The sequence below is a fragment of the Prionailurus viverrinus genome, chromosome B1, assembly GCF_022837055.1.
Source record: "Prionailurus viverrinus isolate Anna chromosome B1, UM_Priviv_1.0, whole genome shotgun sequence".
In the NCBI taxonomy this organism is placed as follows: Eukaryota; Metazoa; Chordata; class Mammalia; order Carnivora; family Felidae; genus Prionailurus; species Prionailurus viverrinus.
In genome coordinates this window covers 193,866,110-193,886,736 of record NC_062564.1, presented here as the reverse complement: position 1 = coordinate 193,886,736, position 20,627 = coordinate 193,866,110, and the positions used below count along the sequence as shown (strand labels likewise).

Sequence of the window (20,627 nt, the reverse complement as noted above, 5' to 3'; positions counted from 1 at the left end):
CAGAGATCTCCTTGAAAACTGTGGAGACCTGGCACAAAGACGGTGTCCAATAGTTGCATGCGGAGCAAACAATGAACAATGAACAGCGCATCTGGCAGGAACGACAAGGTTGCACAACCGGGTCTCAGGGACTCAGATGCCACGATCCTATCAAGCTGCTCCCTGCCTCCCTGTGGTTGCTGGACTGGATCTTTTTCTGAAATGCCAGGGGGATGGCAGGACTTGCTGTTTTCCAGCAATTAAGGCAAAGGACACATTGTCGAAATCCTAGCTCCTTCTCCCCACCCATAGGTCTCTGGTTTCCCCACTAGAGGTGTTCTATCACCCTACACAGGGAAACAACCTCCCTCCCCAGGAGTTGGCGACACATTTTGTGAAATGCATCACATAGTCTCCAGGAGTGTCTCCCAGGCAGGAAGTAGTCCCGGCTACCGTGCTGTACCCGCCCCTTCCTCCAGCGACGACAGTCACCCCAATCAACTCTCCACTGTCCCTGACCACCGGCCGCCATGAGACTGATTCGGAATGTCACGGCAGTGAATGATGCTGTTTTGGCGAAGCTAGATGGCTGTAACTGCTTACCTTCTGTGCTGCTTAATTTTGTGACATAAAAGACACAGCATATTGAAATTTAAGATGTCTGGAGTATTTCAAATCTCTAGCCCTTCTTTCCAAAGCAGGATGCACCAATTTAAAAAAAAAATTAAAATCTTCTGCTGGTTTAGAAGGCCGTGGATTAATATTTGCCAACACTCATGTCTGACCTCTTTTTTCTGATCTGGGCGTGGTTTTGGAGCTCCTCATTACCAATCTAAACAATGCCTCGGATGACCCCCTGAAGCCAAAGGCAAGGTCCTGGCTCCTCAGAAGGATGGGGGAGCTCCAGGTTTTGTTTTGTTTTGTTTTGTTTTATTTTATCTTATCTTATTTTATAATTTATTGCCAAATTAGATCTTGAGAAACTTAACAGAAGACCATGGGGGAAGGGAAGGGGGAAAAACAGTTACAAACAGAGAGGGAGGGAAGCAAACCATAAGAGACTCTTAAATACAGAGGACAAACTGAGGGTTGATGGGGGGTGGGGTAGAGGGGAAAACAGGTTTATAAATGAATGCACTTGGTGACTGCTCAGCTGTCTTTCGAATATCAGCTGATAAGAGCACTAGGGAAATCTGGGATCCCACTTCTAATCCGAAAAGAAAAGCTTCGTTTGTCATTCTTAGCAACCACTAACCAGGCCAGGTCTCATCACGGAAGCCAAAACAGTGGTTTTGGGAACTGAATGTGAGGTTCCGCTCGGCCTTGACCTACCAAGTGGTCCACGGTGGCCCCGAGTATTTGCTAGGAGGGGTGGCTTCTATCAGGAGACCAGAGGACCCCTCCCTGGGCTCTCATGAATCCTGTGGGTCCTTCTTTGTCAGCATACCTCACTGGAATTGTGGCCAACCACACCCTGCTCACCTCACCCAGCCCTGGAAGGGGCCACATCTTCTCCACACTGAAGGCCCAGCACCTGGCAAGGCCAGGAAGACAGAGTAGGCTCAATGAAAGAGTCCTGAGACAATCAGTAGATGAAGAAGTGATCAAGGGAGTGAAGAAAGGGAGGAATGGAGGCAGGATGGTCAAACAGCTGCCTACCCAGGATGCATGAGCAGAGGAAGTAAAGGAGTGTTAGGTAGACCCAGAGTGGGAGTAAACAGCCAGGTGCCATGTGGATCTCTGTGATTCCAATAGGAACCACGATGATGGACACATAGTAGGCACATAGTGACACATAGTAGGACACATAGTAGTTCAATAAATTATGCCAATGAACAATAACTGGGTGCTTTCTGTCCCTAGACACTGCTCTAGGCCATTTATAGGGATTGTCTTGCTTAACTTGCACATGAAAACCTACAAGGAGTTGGCATTACTTTTGGCAAAGTGGATTAAGGGCCCATGATAGATGTTGACACCCCTGGGCAGGAGAGACATGATCCAGTTCCTGTCAATATCATCATGCTTCATTCTTACTAGAAAAGCAGCAGGACTCTGCATGGAACACCATGGATTCTAGAGCCAGACAGCCTGAGTTCAAGTCCCAGCCCAGCCACTCAGTGGTGTAAAGCTGGGTGACTGAGTTCACTCACTTGCACTCTCTGTGCCTGGCTCTCTTACATGAATGGTGCTTGTGCACATGGGCCATTGTGAAGGCTAGTGAGTCAGGACATGCATGGATGGTGAGAGCATGCTGTAAGTGCTACATTTAAGTGGTAACCTTGGAAACACTGTTCTGTATTGCCCAAACCCCACATGTTTTCTTGTATCACTGTTGGGAGAGGGGTTGGTACCAGTCTCCCTCAATTTGCAAATATGATCTTCTCAGTCTCTGTGGGTTAAAATCAGAGAACCACAGAACGTGGGAGCCAGGTGGGTCTTGTTGACCCCAAAGTGAAGGTCACCATTTTACTGATGATAACAGGAGGAGCTAGGGAAAGGGGAGGAAGAGAATTTAGCATTTATTGATTTGCATTAAATGCAGCTAAAAGACTTAATAAAGAATCTGTCCAGATTTCACCAGAGAGTCAGTGACCAAGTCTAGAATAGATTCTAAAATCCCAGACTCCTCTGTGGAGTCTGTTGAGGACACAGAGTATGGAACTTCTTTCTCTGCCTGAGAAGAGGCATCTTCAGATAGTGTAAACTAAACCTCTCATGGTCTCTAGCATGATGAAATGCCTAGCAGTGGAGAACAGCCTTCTGAACTCCTATGGCTAGAACATGCCAGAGACCCCCATTTTCCCAGTCCTTGCTACTCACTTCTATTGTTCCAGTGGCCCCATGGGGGCAATTCTAAATACAGAGCCTAGAGATTTAGAAAAACCTAGTTCCAGCTACCCTGGCTGGGGTCACTTGCCTGTCCACCCATCCTCCTGGGCAGACCCTGGATTCCTTCTGAGCAGGGACCACAGGGCTATTTACTGGAGAACAACCCAGTTCAGGGCTGCCAAAATGGTGGTGGTGTTGGAGCAAAGTAGGGTGGTGGGCAGCAAAGCTGATCCAGCTCTTTCCTTGTCTGGATTTGGCTTTGGGGCATCTACGCTGGATGGAAAAGGGCTCTTCTCCCTCTATTCAGATGGGGGACACAACCATACTCATGGTTGATCCTTCCGGAGGCTTCTGGCCTGGCAGCCTGAGCAGCCAGTTGCTCTAAGACCTGGCTCCCAAGTTACTCTCCCTCCTGACTCTCTTGGCTTCTCACTCCATGTCCCAGCATCATTAAACTGCTTGGAATTCCATCCCCTAACCCATCATGCTCCTTTTTTTCCCTCTGATGGGAGTGTCTTTCCTCCCCTTCCTCTTGTTTGCCTTTGTTCATTCTTTCATACTCAAGTCAGGCACCATCTCCTCCATAAAGCTTCTCTGATGTAGTCTTCTGAGAGGTCTCCCTTCTGCACTCCCATTTTTCCACTTGGAGCTTTCGGTCATGGCATTTACCATTTTGTATATAATGTTCTCTCTATGAATCTAGCCCTCATAGGAGTGGGTTTCTTCATGGCAGGTGCCATGACTTTCGTCTCTGAATCTTCACTGTCTAGCCCAGGGCGTGGCCCATGGCACTGAGTGCATGACTTGGAAGCATTTATTCAAATCATTGTTAATTCGCAGAAGAGAAAGTGCAGCCAAAACATTTCAACATTTCCACACATGCAAAATGATTGTGCATAGAGGGTTATGAATTCAAAACAAAATTCTCAAACCTACACAGCACTCAGGAATAAAGAAACAACAGCGTGAACTCCATGATGGGGTGGGGGCCTGAAGAAGTGGCTGCAAGTGACAATGATGGAGCTCATAAACAAAGGAATGTGGAATGTGGCCACTGCCTTCTTGTGGAGTTTGGAGGACAATGCTTGCCTTATGATGGAAATCATATTCTCTACCTGCAACATAGAGACCGCAATTCTACATTACACACCACTGTGACATATGTTACCCTTTTAGACCAAATATGGAAGCTAGAATTATTATGTAGGCAGAGAATCTTGCCTAACCCTTAATTTTTAAAAATAAAAACTGACTTCATATCCAACCCCAAAAATCTGTTACGTGTTACCCAGAGAGTTCTTAAGAAGACTTAGAAATAAATGTCTGTGTTACACCGTTGGGCTGCCCTCTTTCTGGAGGCACACAGAGTCTCCTCAGAGACACTCCTTGGGTGGAGATGCAGAGGCAGTGAACTCAACAATAGTACACTTGAAACCCGAGACAACCACAAGGGGCATAGCGCCCAAACATTTGATGAGCAGACATTGCTAGCCTTTGAATAATGAATTCCAAGAGTCATACAGGGAGAGGGAGTTCAATCCTGATGATGTCTAAGTTTGCTGTTTTGTTAATTAAGCCCCATCCCCCATCACACACACACACACACACACACACACACACACACTGTGGCGTAAGACAACATACATATTATGCTATATTGCCTCATTTTAACTCCTTGGTTCAAGATACATATAAATCTCTAAAGCACTTTTCAAATTCATCAGGAAATGTAATCATCCCATTGGTCTTACCCTGAGGTAGTTGAGGGTGAAATTTGTTAGTCCCATCCTGGTGATGTTTTTGGATAGCTGATCCAGGACCTGAGGATCTTGTGCCTAAAACAGGAAAAGAAAATCGTATTTTTTTATCTCTGCATAATGGTGCCAGGAAAGTCTTGGATTCTACTACAGTTGCGAAGAAATGAAATCTTGACACTGTTGGTTTTTCTCAGAGGGGAGGTTGCTGGAGACAATTTAATTTACATTTTGAAGACACTTGAATATAATGGCTCAAGAACATTTTTGGATCAATGGTGCAAGATCTATGGCCAGGTAGAACCAAAATGAGTCACACAAGCTTTCAGTCCTTGGGAGAAATAGCTTTACTTCCTTCCACCAGTGAGACGCCACGTGTCTTCAGGAGGAGGGTCATTAAGCCAGGACGCTTTCAAGTCCTTGGCACTTGCCAGAAAAGGCAGGGCCCCTGGGTTTGGTAGAGCCATGCTTTAGGACTGGCCTTTGTTTTGTGTTGTGGTAGTGTTGTTTTTAACAGCTTGGAGTCCAAGACTATATTTGAAAACTTTGCCATATTACCACATATACCATACATACATATATATACGTATACACACACACACACACATACATATACATACATATATATATGTATATATATATATATATTTAAGAATTCTAACTTTCCTCCCCATTAAGCTGAAGCTAGCAATAGATGTTCTCAACAATTTTCACCCCGCACATCCTCCAGGACTGTAAGGGGAAGCATCACATTTTCCAAAATATCCGCCACGTGTATAAGAGCAATGTGGCATTCCATAGGCTACCCCAGTGTTCTGTTGGGCTAGAAAAAAAATAAAGTTCTTTTGGATTGCATTGTAAAGTGAGTCTCTTGGTTGATGCTCTTTCTTTCGGTTTGTCTTTTCTTCTTTCTTAACTGGTAGAAACAAATTGGAATGACATAGAGAGACTCAAGTAAGCACCCTTTTGTCTTCCTGCTTGCAGTCAAGAGACGATCTAGGTTGTTCTAACACTTTAATTTATTCTTTCCTGTACTTAATTCTCCTCATAGTCACACAACCACTTGGCGTTGTGTATATCAGTAAAAAAAAAACAGATGTCAGCAAAAAGAGAGCTGGTCACTTCTCATGTCAATTTCTGGAAAGGGCATCCTCTGTGAATATGGAGCCAGTATTTATGGAACCCCTTTCATGAGCCAAGAAAAGCTGGTTCTGTAGATATTCTCTAGTCATGACCGACATCGAGGAGCTTCCTTTGCACAAGGAGGACAGGATAATAATAAATGAATGGAACTATGTTGCTGCTGCTGTTAAAAGCCAGTCACCACTACTTGAAGAGGACCTACTGTGTGCCAGGCACTGTTTTATGCCCTTTACGTGCATTAACTCTTAATCCTCATACCAATCGATCCTCTGAGGCAGACTCTATTACTGTATCCATTTTACAGATGAAGATCCGGAAGCACACTTGCCCAAGGTCACACAGGAACAGGGATACACCTATGTGGTCTCATTTTAGGGCCCAGGCTCCCGACCACTAACCTCTGCTGTCTTTCTGTCTATTCTGAAAACAAGAGTGACAACTCCAAGCTGCTTCAAGGGGAGCGAAGGATGTGAACTGGGCTTTGAAAGTTGAGAAGAACTTGGGGGTACAGATAGGAGGGACGATTGGAGCAGGGGAGTTGGGCGCCACAGCAGAAAGTGCAAGGTCAGTGAAAAAGGTAGAGATTGGGTTAACCAGTCGGGAGGAGAGGGTCGAAGACAAAAGCCTGGGGACACAGACTGGAATTGGATGGTCGGGAGACAGCTTATCAGCCTGGGTTCTGGAGTTGGTACCAGCTGAGTTGAAATCTTGATTTCCCACTTTCGGGATGAGAAGTACAGAGTAACTTATCAAGCCTGAGCCTCAGTTTCCTCACTTCTAAAGCAGGGAGAGTGATAAGGCACCTCTCTGGGTCACTGGGAGGATTAAATATAATGTGTACAATACTTAGCACAAGGCCTGGCATAGCAAACAGCCAGTAAATACTAGCTACTGTTATTGTATTCTCTTTTGATTGTACAGGGTCTTAAAAATCAGGCTCATTAAGTCTGATTTTGCTCCAAAGCTTTTTCACAGAAACTGCTGCATCATGCATTATGGAAGAGGGATTTATTTAGTCAATGCCTTTGACGCCTTCTTCAGGGACTGCACTCAGCTAGCTCTTAGCAAGTCTTACCCTCACACACATCCCCAACTTGGCATTGAATCTGGCCTTGCACCTAGTTGGTGCTCAATAAATTTGTCGTGGCTCATGGTCGAATGAAACCGAGAGACTCCCAAATCGTCTGCTTCACTCCAACACCATGGTTAGGAGGGACGTTGACACAGATCTGAGGTACATGAGCCCCACGTCTTGTCAGCTGGTTCTAATCAAGACTGGAAACTGTTTTTCTTCTTGTTTTATTTCTTTCCCCAGTTATACATAACAGGTTTAATAGCCCAGGCAGAGCAATACTTGATAATGACTCCATGGAATTTAAGAAAAGTACAAACTGTTTATTGCGGTAACCTCAGTTTGGAGTTTAAAATAGTAAAGTATCAAAAAAAAAAAAAAATCTCACAACGCACCAAACTCACAAACGAAGGAGAGGGAAAAGGGCCTGTGGAATAAAATGGTTGAGGGAAAAGCTCAAAATTGAGAGTTCATTGCCCAGCTTGTGAAGATTGTTGGCATTCTTTACAGAGAGAGAACCGGACTTTTTCTCGTTGAAGAAATGAGGGGGTAAAAGAAAAGACAGTAAAATAGTGATGAAATTACTTACGTGCATGGCTAGAATGCTCCTTGGGACTAACTCTCTGTATTGTCTAATGGTAAAGTGCCATGTTTTTATTCTCATGAGATCATCAAAGGTGAACTCCAAGATCAGTCTGCCTTCTGTACATACCTAGAAGCGACAAACATCACACTCATTGGCTGTGCACCTTGTGAATGCCACATTTTTGTAACTCACACGTCAGCTACTCAGTGGGGTCTCCCTGACTGTCCTTGGGCAGCACCGTATCTCAGTAAGGATGTGACACAAGTGCTTTATCCACAGCACAGTGAGGCAAGTGTGAGCCCCAGAATCCGTGGGTCCCAAAGATGGCACAGTTGCTCGCTAGCCATGATTTACTAGTAACTTTACTGATTGCCACGAAACTCTATGAGCCTCTGTTTCTTCATTTGCACAGGGGGACCAAAACCCACATTATTGTAATATTATGTCAAAAGTGTGTACCTGCGAAAATAATACCCTCCCCACCTCCTTTTACTTCTGTTGTCATCATCTTTCTACCATCAGAGCTTGAAATCTTGTTCTAATCGTGGTTGCCCTACTCTGGGAGGAAGTATCTGCTAAAATTATGTATGCTTACGTGTGACTTACTACAAGGTTACCCAATCAGAGGAAGTTTTCGTTTTTAGAGACAAATTCCAGGCATGTTTAGAGTGTATTCCTTCAATCACATGCTATGAACAGTGACAAATTTTGCTTGCATAGAGGCATGCTCTCTTTCGAGGAAAAATATATATTATTAATGAAACATAGAATTTGTGAGGCTCTCTTGGGGCCTCTGGCTGGCTCGGTTGGTGGAGTGCGTGACTCTTGATCTTGGGGTCATCGGTTTGAACCCCATGCTGGGTGTAGAGATTACTTAAAAATAAAATCTTAAAAAAAAAAGAATTTGTGAGGCTCTCTCCCGTGACTCAGTGATCTTTGACAGGGTAGTAATTTTTTTTCTTCTTTTGATATTCAGATCAGTTTTAGCATGTAGTTCCTATTTTATTTACCTATTTTGTTTCACCGTTAATGACTTTGAAATAGAAAATACTAGGTAGTCAGACACCATTGATCCCACTGATCCAACTTCAGCTAAAAAATAGTGGCAGTGTATGTGTTCAGTTTACATAATTACAACTGCTTATTCAGTTCGTCTTTGCTTTAGAGCAGGTGGAGGCTTTGATATCAAAGTCCTAGATTCACATCCCAACTCTACTTTGTACTTGTTTTGGAACTCTGAGGCAACTGAATACATCCCCCGCATTCCAGTTTCCTCCTCTGTGAAATGACAATAATACTAACCTTACTTCGGGTTGCTGGGGAAATGTATGATGATATTGTGTGTGTCGATTGCCCAGTATTATACTTGGCACACAGGAGGATGATAGCAAATGATAGTTCTAAAGATAAAAGAAACACAACCAAAGAACCCTGGACTGGTGGTTGTCATAAAGTGCTCTCTGAGACCTAGGGATCCACGGAGGCGTCTCAGGGGCTCTGCTGGGAAGAGTTCAGCCTCCTTCTAGACCATGTGATCTCCACCCACTTTTTCAATTCAACCAGAGCAGCTTCAGTTCTACTGTTTCAATACATTGGACTTCTGCTCAAGCTTTTTTGGAGAAAGCTTTCCTATGCTAAGAACAAACATATAAAACTTCGGAAGCCACTGCACTACACAATTTTTAAAAATCATAAATAACAATTCATTCAACAAGGGGGATGCTCCTTCTGAAAACTATAGTCCCTGACGATAATTAGCAATTTACCTAACTTTTTATGAGATGTTAACAATCATTTCTCCCTTTGGGAATCTAATACGAAAGGCCGCCATTCATTGAGTTCCAACTATGTCCTAGGCACTGGGTTAGGTGCTTTCTATTTACTCTAATTTAAGGTAATGTTTTTTTTTTTTTTTAATTGTTTTTTTTTCAACGTTTATTTATTTTTGGGACAGAGAGAGACAGAGCATGAACGGGGGAGGGGCAGAGAGAGAGGGAGACACAGAATCGGAAACAGGCTCCAGGCTCTGAGCCATCAGCCCAGAGCCCGACGCGGGGCTCGAACTCACGGACCGCGAGATCGTGACCTGGCTGAAGTCGGACGCTTAACCGACTGCGCCACCCAGGCGCCCCAGTAATGTTTTTTTTTTTTAAACGAACTAACAACCACTACAAAGAGAATTAGTAACATGTGTTGATAGGGCACTACTTAAGAAAGATGCTATTGCCATGTGCCATTTTCATTTTTTCAAAAGTCTCAGGACTGTGGGATGATTATTGATGACGTGGGTGAAGACCTCTAACTGAGATGCTACTAGCAGAATCTGCGGGTAATTTCTGGCATTTAAGGCACTTTGCCCCAAAACTGCTCGAAAGAATGGTCTTCAGGGCTTCCTTCTGACATCTTAGCCATGATAGTTGTGCACTCTGAAACAGGGGAAGACTTTCATGTCCCGAAACCACTCCTCTAGAACACCCTTAGCACTGGAATTAATTCACCAAGGGTTGCATGGAGATTAAGTTACACAATTCCCCCTGGGGTGTTAGTAGGACAGAAGCCACCTGCATTGAAAGCTTTCACAAAAGGGAGGTGACCGCAGCCAGCCCGTGACAGTTGAAATATCCTGACAGTAGAGGACAGGGATATTTGGATGCTACACCTTTTTTAAAGAAAGGGTATTGTTAGGTGTTTAAACAAATATTAGCCCAGTTAAATGTCATGCTTTTTTTATTATTATCTAATCTATTTGTTTTGTGTTTATTAACCACAAACTCAGGGCAGACGTAGGTTCTGGCTTACTTCTACTGGAACAGAATTTCATAATGAGAAGGTATGGATGTAGTCCTTCTGATGAATTACTCAATTGTAGCATCTGTAAGGTCAAGTAAAATTGTGTTCTCTGTTTACTGTGACATAGCAAACCAGTTGAGGACCCTTATTGCTATCAAACCATCCTGGGTCTACAGAAGGGGAAACTATAATAAGCCTTGGGCTCCTCCTTTGTCAGCCAAAGCCAAGAAATCAGCTTTCTCCCAAGCAGGTCACGTGCAAGAGAGGAATCCTTGAAAGTGAATCCACGTTGACTGTTTTGGGTGTTTTCCTGAAGGAAAATTCAGTGACTTCCTTGAATGGAAGAATGGAGAAGAATTTGGTCACTGTTGGTCTCCCCCAAGTAGTGATACCATGGCCTTCTCCCAAGCCCTATTCAGCCTCACTGCCTCCTGCCCCCATCATGGCAGTTGAAGGCTTTGTGATTTATTTCATACGCAACAATCAGCAAATGGAATAAAGGCACCTAAGGGGGGGGGGGGGAATATATATATATATATATATATATATTCCTTGTTTGGAAATGGTAAAAAACAGACATAGCTTTTAAAGGGGAATTAATATTTTCTCTTTCCAGAAAAATTCTGTGCATTGCTCTTAATCAATACAATTAACGTAGCTTTTATCTAAAGTTGGCCTTTTTTTTTAAAGCTGCCTTTCACTTGGAATCCAAAATCAAAAGGGTCCCCAATTAAGAAAACATTTTCTGTTGTGCTGAATTCATGTTACCGTACTGTGAGCTCTGACATTTTGTTTCTGTGGTAACCAAAATCAGCTGATTAGTTGGCATGGCAACAGAAAAGATGTAATCCCAGCAGACACGCTCTAATCAATGCCCCCAGCACAGATGGTCTCCGGAGGATCAACAAGAAAGAGGCTGGCAGGCATTCAGCAGATCACGTGCTAGCTTGAGACTAGGCCAGGAACAAGAGAACTAAAAAAGAACATTTCTCAAACTAACCGGTAGCTTTTTAACCCTTTTCTTTCTTTGGCTAATTGCGAAGCAATGTTGACCATGCCACTGCACAATACAGTGACTTTCATAGAGCTGTTACGAAAAGAAAATGTGCTTTTCAGGTAGAAGTGTTTACTTAATTTTCTCAGTCTTTATGCATGAAATACTGCTTTCAAATTAACACGCGCACAAAGCTCATTGTATTTTATGTAGAGATACTGTATCTGTAAATGCATATTGAAATGCATATATATACATATATTAGGGCAATATGATCGTTGATATTATAATAATTTGATTGGAGTTGGGCTAAGAGTAGAAACGTATAAATCCTGGAGGATGATGTTGTAGACAGGCTAAGATAAGAATGATGTCAAAGACATGAACGAGTGTTCATCTAGGAAAAGTGGCTGGAGCATTTGCATGGTACTTTTCTATAGTAATAAATAATTGCATAATAAATAATTGAGACCAGAGAAAGCATAAAGCTGTATTTACAGAGTGATAAGGGTGTTCGGTCCTGGCTGTGATTATTATTTCAGCTTGTAAAATCTAAAAGTAACCAGATGTGTACCCCAAAGAGGGCTCCTCTCGGCATCTGCCGGCATCCACACCCTCAAATATAATTCAAGGGTCTTTGATTCTGAAAACCTTGGTGATTGCCCTTCAGATTATTGAGCCTTGTTTTCAATTTGATTCAAAATTGAATACAGAAAAGAAAGGCTTCGTAATGTGTGTCTTAAAATTCTAATTACATATTTATCCATAATCTATAATGTTCCTAGGATCAGGAAATTGCAAAATGCACACTATACTCCTGGGTAATATTAAATATTACTGTTGATTAGGACTGCAGCTGATTTTTGATTCACCAGTTGACCAAATTTTCATAAAAGCAACTCGGAACCACTGGGTCAAACGCTATTGGGGGAATTAAGAGTATATTGATAGTCTAAATTAGAACAATGTGATACTGCCTGTACTTAATGTGCTAAATAATTCCATGTACAGCAGCCTCCCCTTTAAAAATAGAGCATCGGCTTCCAGGCTATATTTTTCTTTGTGGCACTGAAAGGTCATTAGCTCACTGTTTCATACTAAATAGTCATATTTTATTACATGAAGATGGCTTATTTTTAATTAACATAAGAACAAAAGAAAAACTGGAAGGATTCCTTGGGTAGTATAATGATCACCAAGGAGCAAAAAAAAAAAAAAAAAAAAGGAATGCTTTAGAATTTTCTAAAAATAAATGTGCATAATTAGCATCTGGACTAAGTCCACATAGCTAAGCTACATTTCCCAGAAAGTGGTATTTTTCATCATGGTATGGAAATATTCATTACAAGAGTTGGGATCGTATTGCCGTGGAGGAGAGGGAGTGGTGATCTAAATAACTGAAGCTTGGGGCCGAAAGAACTGAGTTCAAGAGGATGCTCCCACCGTCTTCCTGGTGACTACCTCGGATGCCTGAACAAACCACTCGGCCAGCTGAGAGGGGCGCATCCGCAGATGAGGAAGAGTCAAGAATCAACAGAAGAAAACTTTAGCTTCTTGATTTGAATGAAAAAAAAAGAGCACTTTATTATTGATTCATCAGAAGAATGGGATTTTTTTTCAAATTTAAAACCGGTCCTGACTGTATGGCACTTTAACCTCAGAGCAACTGACTCTGCTCATTTATGAGATAGCTTTGGCCTGAAAAGAAAGACATTGGAAAAATATAAATGATAGGGCTGCCTTTTATTATATATTTTACATGCATATAAAATGTTACATGTTTTATTTTAAAGTTATTTATTATAATAAAATTATTATTATTATAAAATATTATATTATTTTACTTCCATAAACTATTTTATGTGTTATGAAAGGGCTGCCACAAAATGCGTTTTTACTTTCCATGGCTGTAGGCTTTGGAAGTAGCTTCTTCATTATAGCTGTTTTATTTAATTCTCATGGATTTCTTTTTTCCCTTAAAGCATAAGAAATTGGTGTGTTTTTCTTGATTACCTAAATATAATATGCTAAGTCTAGACAAAAACTAAACAAACAAACAAATAAAACCATAATGAGCTAGCAGAGAAAGCTTTTCTCTGTGGGCTTTGACTTTGTAACATTCGAAATAGGTTGTATTAATCCATCTAACCTACAAGATTATGGAAATATTTTACATCTCCAAAATGAAGTGAGGCATGGGCAGATTAAACCATCACCCGGGTGATCATTCCTTTCCACATATCAAAACTCTCTTCCCAGAATATAGTGGGAATGTACTTTGTCCCTGATCAGCAACCTTCCTTTCTGCTCAACCGTTAAAAAGGAAGAAAGAGAAAAACCCAACTCTTATCCTGCATTTAAAAATGTCTATTGACAAAATCAAGATACCATAAGATCAATGACATTTGATGACTTGCTTTGCATTTTAGAACTATTTTCTTTGCCCTTGTGTGTGTGTGTGTGTGTGTGTGTGTGTGTGCGTGTGTTTTAACATCATTGTGAGCACCAGAAAGATTAAACTGTACCAACAAGATCAATGGATACTTTACATGATAAACATTTTATTTCTGTTCTTTCAGCAAAATTGAGCACAGGTAACAAACACATCTTCAGTTTGGTAATTTGGGCTTTTTGCAATTAACCCTGATAATTCAACTTCTGAACTATAAAGAGAGGATCATCGTGTGTGTTTTCAACTAAAAGAGATAGGTGCTATCATTAATATTACAAATTAGTTCAAATTGAGTCTTTGTGAAAATGCAATGAACTAGTGTTCATTAAAACAAATTTCGGTTTGTCAGAATCTCTAGCTAAATATTTGTTCTGAGGAATGTTTCTACTTGGGAGAGGGCATAAAGGGATTGTCTGTAGTGTTCCAGAAAGGTCTTTGCCCAGGGGGACGTTCCATCTGTCAATTGTCTGTGGATAGGAAGGGGTCATAGGTGTAGAACGTATAGAAGCCAGGTTGATTCTCTATCTCTTCTCTTTCATTTTACATCCTTCAAGATCCTTGAATTCTGCCTCAAAGAATGTGTCACTTGCTCCTCCCTCCACAACCCTTCCCCTGTGTTCCTATTCTCTCACAACCAGCCTTTGGCTCTACTGTGCTCACTTGCTCACTGACCAACCAGGACTTCCTAGAATTTGGGGAAACAACCTTTAAACTCTGAATTCCCTAGTTTCATTTATGTTTTTATGTTCCCTAGAGATTACAACTAGTTCAGTTGTAGTCAGTTGACTTTTTCCCTGTTTGTTAACATTTGAATTTAGCTTTAAAAAGTGTTTCATTTCAGAAACAAAACACAAATACTGACCACACAGCAATGGGCAAATGTTATTTTAGCTGTAGAAAATTCTTTGTATTACAGTCAAAATTCTAATTTAGCAACTTGGGTTTGACAGACCAGCCAATGCTCTCTCCCTCTTAGTTCCAAGGCTCTGCCATATTTGACTTTCAGGTGCTCTGTACCACCTGCACATATCTTAGAAGAGTGTTCACCAAGAGTCTAGCCGTGCCACAAACAAAAGAGATGATCTCATAGTGCTGAAAGCGTCTGAGATGTGAGAAATCAGCTCAAAGTTCCAGAAGAAAACCACAATCATTATCCTTCAATACACCCACAGAGAAACAAGCCATGTTGCTGAGGGTGTCCTGTACCTTGGTAAACATGGGCTTCCCATGCTGGGTGACCATAGCACACTGGTCGCAGTCCACTGTGATGGATGAGTTGTGGTATGACTCTTTCGAGTGTTTGAGGATGTAATACAGGTCAGTCACCCCTCCTTCAAACACAGTGCTAAAGTAACGAGGGATAAGCGTCCTGCCGATAGCTGGGAGAGAAACACAGAGAAATAAACCATTAACACAAATATCCAATGGTCCCACGCACCCCACATCGTTGCCAGACCTCCAACGGGTACGAATCGTTTCAGGAAACCAATCATACCAGGAGACAAATCTCTTTCTTTTATAAACAGCCATGACCCTTCTGGGTTACAGTTAGTAAAACAACATCTCCAACTATTCAGGGAATATTTGTACGTACGTTCATCTCTTCAGATTTTGTGTCCACCAAAAGTTGATCATGTAAGGGTTGATACTTTAAAAATAAGGGGAACAGAATCATTGACTCCTTTGGATCTCATAAGTATCCTCTAAGTGGACATATTTTCTTTTTTTTTTTAGTTTATTTTATTATTTATTTTTGAGAGAGGGAGAGAGACAGAAAGAGAATCCCAAGCAGGATCTGTGCTGCTAGCACAGAGCCCAATGTGGGGCTCGAACCCACAAACTGTGAGATCATAACCTGAGCTGAAATCAGGAGCTGGAGGCTTCACTGACTGAGCCACCCAGGTACCCCAAGTGAAAAAAAAACAACAAAAAAACCCACATTCAACTGACTTGGAATTTTCAATGAGCTGCTTTTAGAGCAGTCATCTAATCATATTTGATTCATAATAATGTAAATTTTAATAATGCAATGCTTTTTAGTGTGCAAAGTATTTTGGGGTGTTATTTCATTGGATCTTAAGAACAACCTCAAGACAGTAAGGAACTGGAACTCAAAAGGATTATTATGCAAAAAACCAAAAAGGTTATTAGGACTGTATCAGAGTCACATGACTTATAAGTAGATAATTGGGGTCTCTAACTCCAAATCTGCAAACATTTGCTCTTTCCAATACCTTGTCTCCAAATGCTTTAATGAATGGAAATCTTTAAAATGCGATCAGGATCAGAATATACAAAGAGGTCCCTACCTATGTAAATACTGATTATTCTATCTGCTTCTGGAGCTGGATAAGATTTCTTTCTAGAACAAAAGACCAATTTTAAGAGAACCTGATACTTTCTACTCGGTCTAAATTGGTCTCTTTGATTGTATGTGTCCTGCCTGTCCTGCCCCATTTTAGTTTGAACGATTGGTAAGTAGCTGGGACTCTCTGATATATGAAGCCTAGAAACACCTAACAAGCCCTTGCTTTAGCAGAGATTTTAAATCCTCTTATGCTGAAAATCCCAACTCATAATATCAGGAATTTTGCCTATGTGCAGATTTTAAGGCAAAGTACTAAAGCACTCTCAAGCGATCCAAGGTTTTTAATAAATCTCTTACATTCACTGTGTAATGCCTTCTGAAAGACAAAAATAATATTTAAGGTAAATAAATTACCAAAGAGAGCTTCAGTACGAAAGATCATGCAATCTTCACTTGAATGTTTTAAAATGTTTAATTTCATTTTCAAAGAATCAATATGAATCCATTCCATATGTATCTATATCTCTTTTGTACATGGATTTGGAAAGAAAAAAAAAAAACTGTAAAAAGAATATCCTGCCAAACTGTGCTCTGAAGTAATCTCTAAAGAATCCTGCTGTGGATGACTAGTCTCTGAATAATTTATATAGTTGTTATTGCTTCATATTTATTGCAGTAAAATCAATCAACAAGTGTGTGCTAAATATTCCAGGATTTTTGGCAATTCCATTCTAAATAATCCTTACACATACATTTTCCAAATACTGCTTAATCCCTAACAGCGCATGTTCATTTGCTAAATATAAAATTCAAACAAGAGTGATTTGAGTCCATTCATGTCTTTAAACATATGCACAGCTGATACCATAAAGAAAACTCTGTTAATGCAAAAAGCCTTATTGTACTTTGCTAAACAGATACAATTAAGTTAATGCATTTCAAATATTCCAACCTAAAACGAATTTCCATAAAACAGCTCTAGTAATTTGACATTTTGGGATCGGTACTGTGGAGAATAAATACAAACCATAAAAATGTAGATGCAGAGTGAAAATATTTCACTACAATATCAAAGGAATTGTCACACGAAAAAGGTTCCTCCACATAAACACCACCGGAGTAGCCACATTATAGTTTATTCATTATGGATCCTGCACCATTTAATTCCTTTGTAGTAATCTCTGTGATACACTATCATCATTTTCATTCACAGAAAAAAAAATTGAGCAGGGAAAAAGTTTGTGACTTCTTAACTTTAAACCTAAATTTTAATTACCTCTCCAATTCCAGAATACGTACGAACTATATAGTAAATATACTTAGAGGGAATGGAGCTTTGCTTTATTTAACATTTTCTGGCACTCTCGGAACTGACTGTTAAGGACACCTGAGGTTTGTGTCCGGTCTCTTTTCTTTGTGGGACGGCGCCTACAATTTCCCCCATGGTCTTGTTTGGACCATCGCTCACAAAGCTCTATCATCCACTGTGGTAGACTTCTACAGGTGGCCCCGATGAACCATGACAACGACGTTTACATCTTTGTGGATGCAGTCTCCTCTCCTTACATCTGGCCTGGATTCTGTGATCCACTTTAGTCAGCAGACTGTGGCACAAATAACCTTGTTTCAGTTTGGGGCTGAATCTTACCAAGGCTTAGAAGCTTCCACTTTGTGCATGGGTGGGAAGTCAGTGGCTATGTACAAAGTTTACTCTAAGACAGCCATACTTTGAGAAGCCCAACCATTTGGAACAGTCACATGAAGAACGGAGTCTTCCAGCCAACACCCCCAGCTGAGCTCCCAGCAAACAGCCAGCACCGACCTGCATGAGGGAGGCTATCCTGGAAGTGAATCCTAGAGCTCCAATTAGCCGCCTCGAGCTGGTGTCACATAGAGCGGACGGGAGCTGTCCTCCATATGCTTTGCCCAAATCGCAGAATCATGAGTAAATAAAATAAATGGTTGTGCTTTTCGCCAATAAATGTTTCATGTAACAGTGGATAATCTTAACACCCTTTCAACCAGCTTCCGAGGCTACAATGATGAGCAAATCAGAATCCTTCTCTGAAAGATAGAGAGGGCAGTCTTGCTCCTAAAAATGTGAATTATAGAAATGCAGAAGCTTGCATGGAGAGGAAAGCGGATTAGAGAGACGGAGAGTCTTTGTAGACTGACCCGGGACCTCATTATAGTTTGGAGTGAAAGCCAGCCCCGTCCCTGGGAGGTCCCGCTTCTGTGAGATCTGCACCCTGCTTCTTCTGCTTATGTCAGTTTGTGTTTGTTTTTGTCATTTATAAACAGAGGAATCCTCATAAATGCTGTCCTACTCTAGCATGGATGGGGTAACGAACACTAATGTGAAAATAGAAAGGAAGTGAATGAGAAAAATGAACTACGAGAGGGAGCGGAGTCTTTTTGTGCAACATCTTGTGTTAGTAGCTGATGAGGATACACAAGCTGTGTCAGAGACCGTATTCGGTTTTCTATTGCTGCATAACAAATCACTGTACACTCAGTGGTGTAAACTCTCTCTACGGATTATCTCATCGGTCCTGATATTCTGACCTGGGTCTTGCTGGGCTAAAATCAGGGTGTCAGTAGAGTTGTGTTTCTTCCTAGAGGCTCTAGGAAAGAATCTGTTCTTGCTTTTTCCCCCGCATCTAGAGGCTACCTGCTTTCCTTGGCTACGTCCCCTTCCTACATCATCCAAGCCAGCAATAGTGGTTTGAGTCTTCCTTGCCTGCCTCCCCCTTCTACTTTTGAGGACCTTGTGATTGCATGGGACCCACCCAAATAATCCAGGATAATCTACCATCACAAAGCGACATATTCTCAGGTACCAGGGATTAGAACCGGACATCTTTGGGTGCCATTGTTCTACAGAGGCTATCTTTGTTAAAGAGTTTTTGTTGTACAAGAGAGTACACTACAAAATATCACACACACACACACACACACACACACACACACACATGACAAGCAATATATAGATAATGTGCAGTGAATGGGACAAATAACCAGAAAAAAACCACTTGTGCTTAAGGAAATCACTCTACAACTCATTCATAGATTTCTTTTATAAACATTCACTGAGCGCATAGTAGGTGTAAGGTTCCTTGGTAGGCGCTGGACACACAAAAAGAGATTTTTGTCCTTGTCCTTCAAACTCAGTTGTAGCAAGAAAGTTAACAAATATGTAAGTATTTATAATACAATGTGATAATAGATTTAAAAAATGGACTTGTGATTTTGAACTCTTTGCCAATTTCTTCTGAATCCTGATTTCAATGTACAATTTTATTATATCTGAAGCACTGAAAAGGTGAAAATGTCCTTTTAATTTAGTAAATCGTGCAACCACACTGCACACCCTCATATAAATTGCTTTAAATCAGTGAACATTTCAAGGTTAAATTTGGTGGTCTCCTAACTCCTCAGGTACACCAATTCTGAATCTATTTAAGTTTTATACTGTCATGTTCATATGCTTCACTTACACTTTACATTTATATTTTAATCCTTGGAATTAAAAATCATTTCAATAATGATACACCTAAATCTACATTGTGCTCCCATGAAAAGGATTGCATCTTTCAAACATTCTTGAATAGATAGTAAGACTATAGTAGATTCTAAAAGAAATTCCATTTTTCTTATACATTTAGGTCAAAGTTCCAGAAGCTGGGAAGGGGAAGTGAACATGATAGCACAGGGAGCTTTTCTGCGGGCAAAATACAGGGAGATGGAATACAGTATGTATTATTTATCTATGTACTTATGAAAGACAAGAAAATGACAGATTAAATTATTCAGGAGCCTGAAATGTGTGTAATGTCTAAATAACACTCTATATTGTAGGTAAACATTTAGAAATAGCTAAAAATATGCTCCTAGGTAATTTAGATGCTGAGCTCTGAATTCCAGTTCCTTGGGAGGTTTTTGTTGTCGTTCTGTTTTGTTCCCAACCATTGACTCCCACTCTCCAGAGGTTCTTGCCATTGGAGTTGGGAGGCTGACGGCGTTGTGGAGCATTATCTAGCTCCCATCTTTTCTTGTAGGTGTTACTTATAGGACGATATCTACACCTGTAGATATTAGCGATTTTTTTCCCCATTTAGAAACCAAATGGTACACACTGGGAACTCTTAATCACTGAGAAGCTATAAACTACTGTGCGTCTGTTGTTCTGAGCATTCCATCTCTGTTAATCATAAGGAAATACTTTTTAAAACTCAAGCATGTGTGTAAGCAGTTCACATGAAAGAAATTCTGAGTAGAAAATAATTGTATGGGAAAATGTTCGAACTAGCAATCAAAATACAAAATAAGGTAATAACGACAAAACCTGGCGAGGTTGTGGTAAAACAGACATACCTAAACACTTCTGGGCGAATCAACGTAGCAATTACTCCTCATCTTGAGAATCTCTAGTTCTCTAATAGCTTATTAGGTGTAAATACTCTTGCCAAACTGCAGTTCTAACGTGCAGCTCTTACGTGCTCTGAAGTTCTCCAAGTCCTCTGAGAAAAAATTGTCTAATGTTATGACTTTTTGCTTTGGGGTGATGATTTACTATTCTAAATGCCTATATTTTCTAACTTGCAAAGACAATTCACTTCAAAAAAAAAAATGAAAAGGGTTGAGAACCCTAATTAAAATGTGGAATAAAAGGATATATTAGTATTAGTACCACTTAACACTTGGCAATTACTTAACT

The 20,627-nt window shown here is 40.9% G+C and overlaps 1 protein-coding gene across 12 annotated transcripts in view; it reads right to left on the bottom strand.

Annotated features, from left to right (window-relative positions):
- The window catches only part of LDB2 (LIM domain binding 2), a 384,473-nt gene that overhangs the window by 69,779 nt on the left and 294,067 nt on the right, over positions 1-20,627 (bottom strand). For all 12 annotated transcript variants that reach the window (XM_047855901.1, XM_047855904.1, XM_047855902.1 and 9 more), the window contains exons 3-5: positions 14,809-14,981; positions 7,370-7,492; positions 4,563-4,646 (exon numbers count right to left, since the gene is read on the bottom strand). In XM_047855901.1, coding sequence (XP_047711857.1) covers positions 4,563-4,646; positions 7,370-7,492; positions 14,809-14,981 — 380 coding nt within the window. The remainder of the gene's footprint in view (positions 1-4,562; positions 4,647-7,369; positions 7,493-14,808; positions 14,982-20,627) is intronic.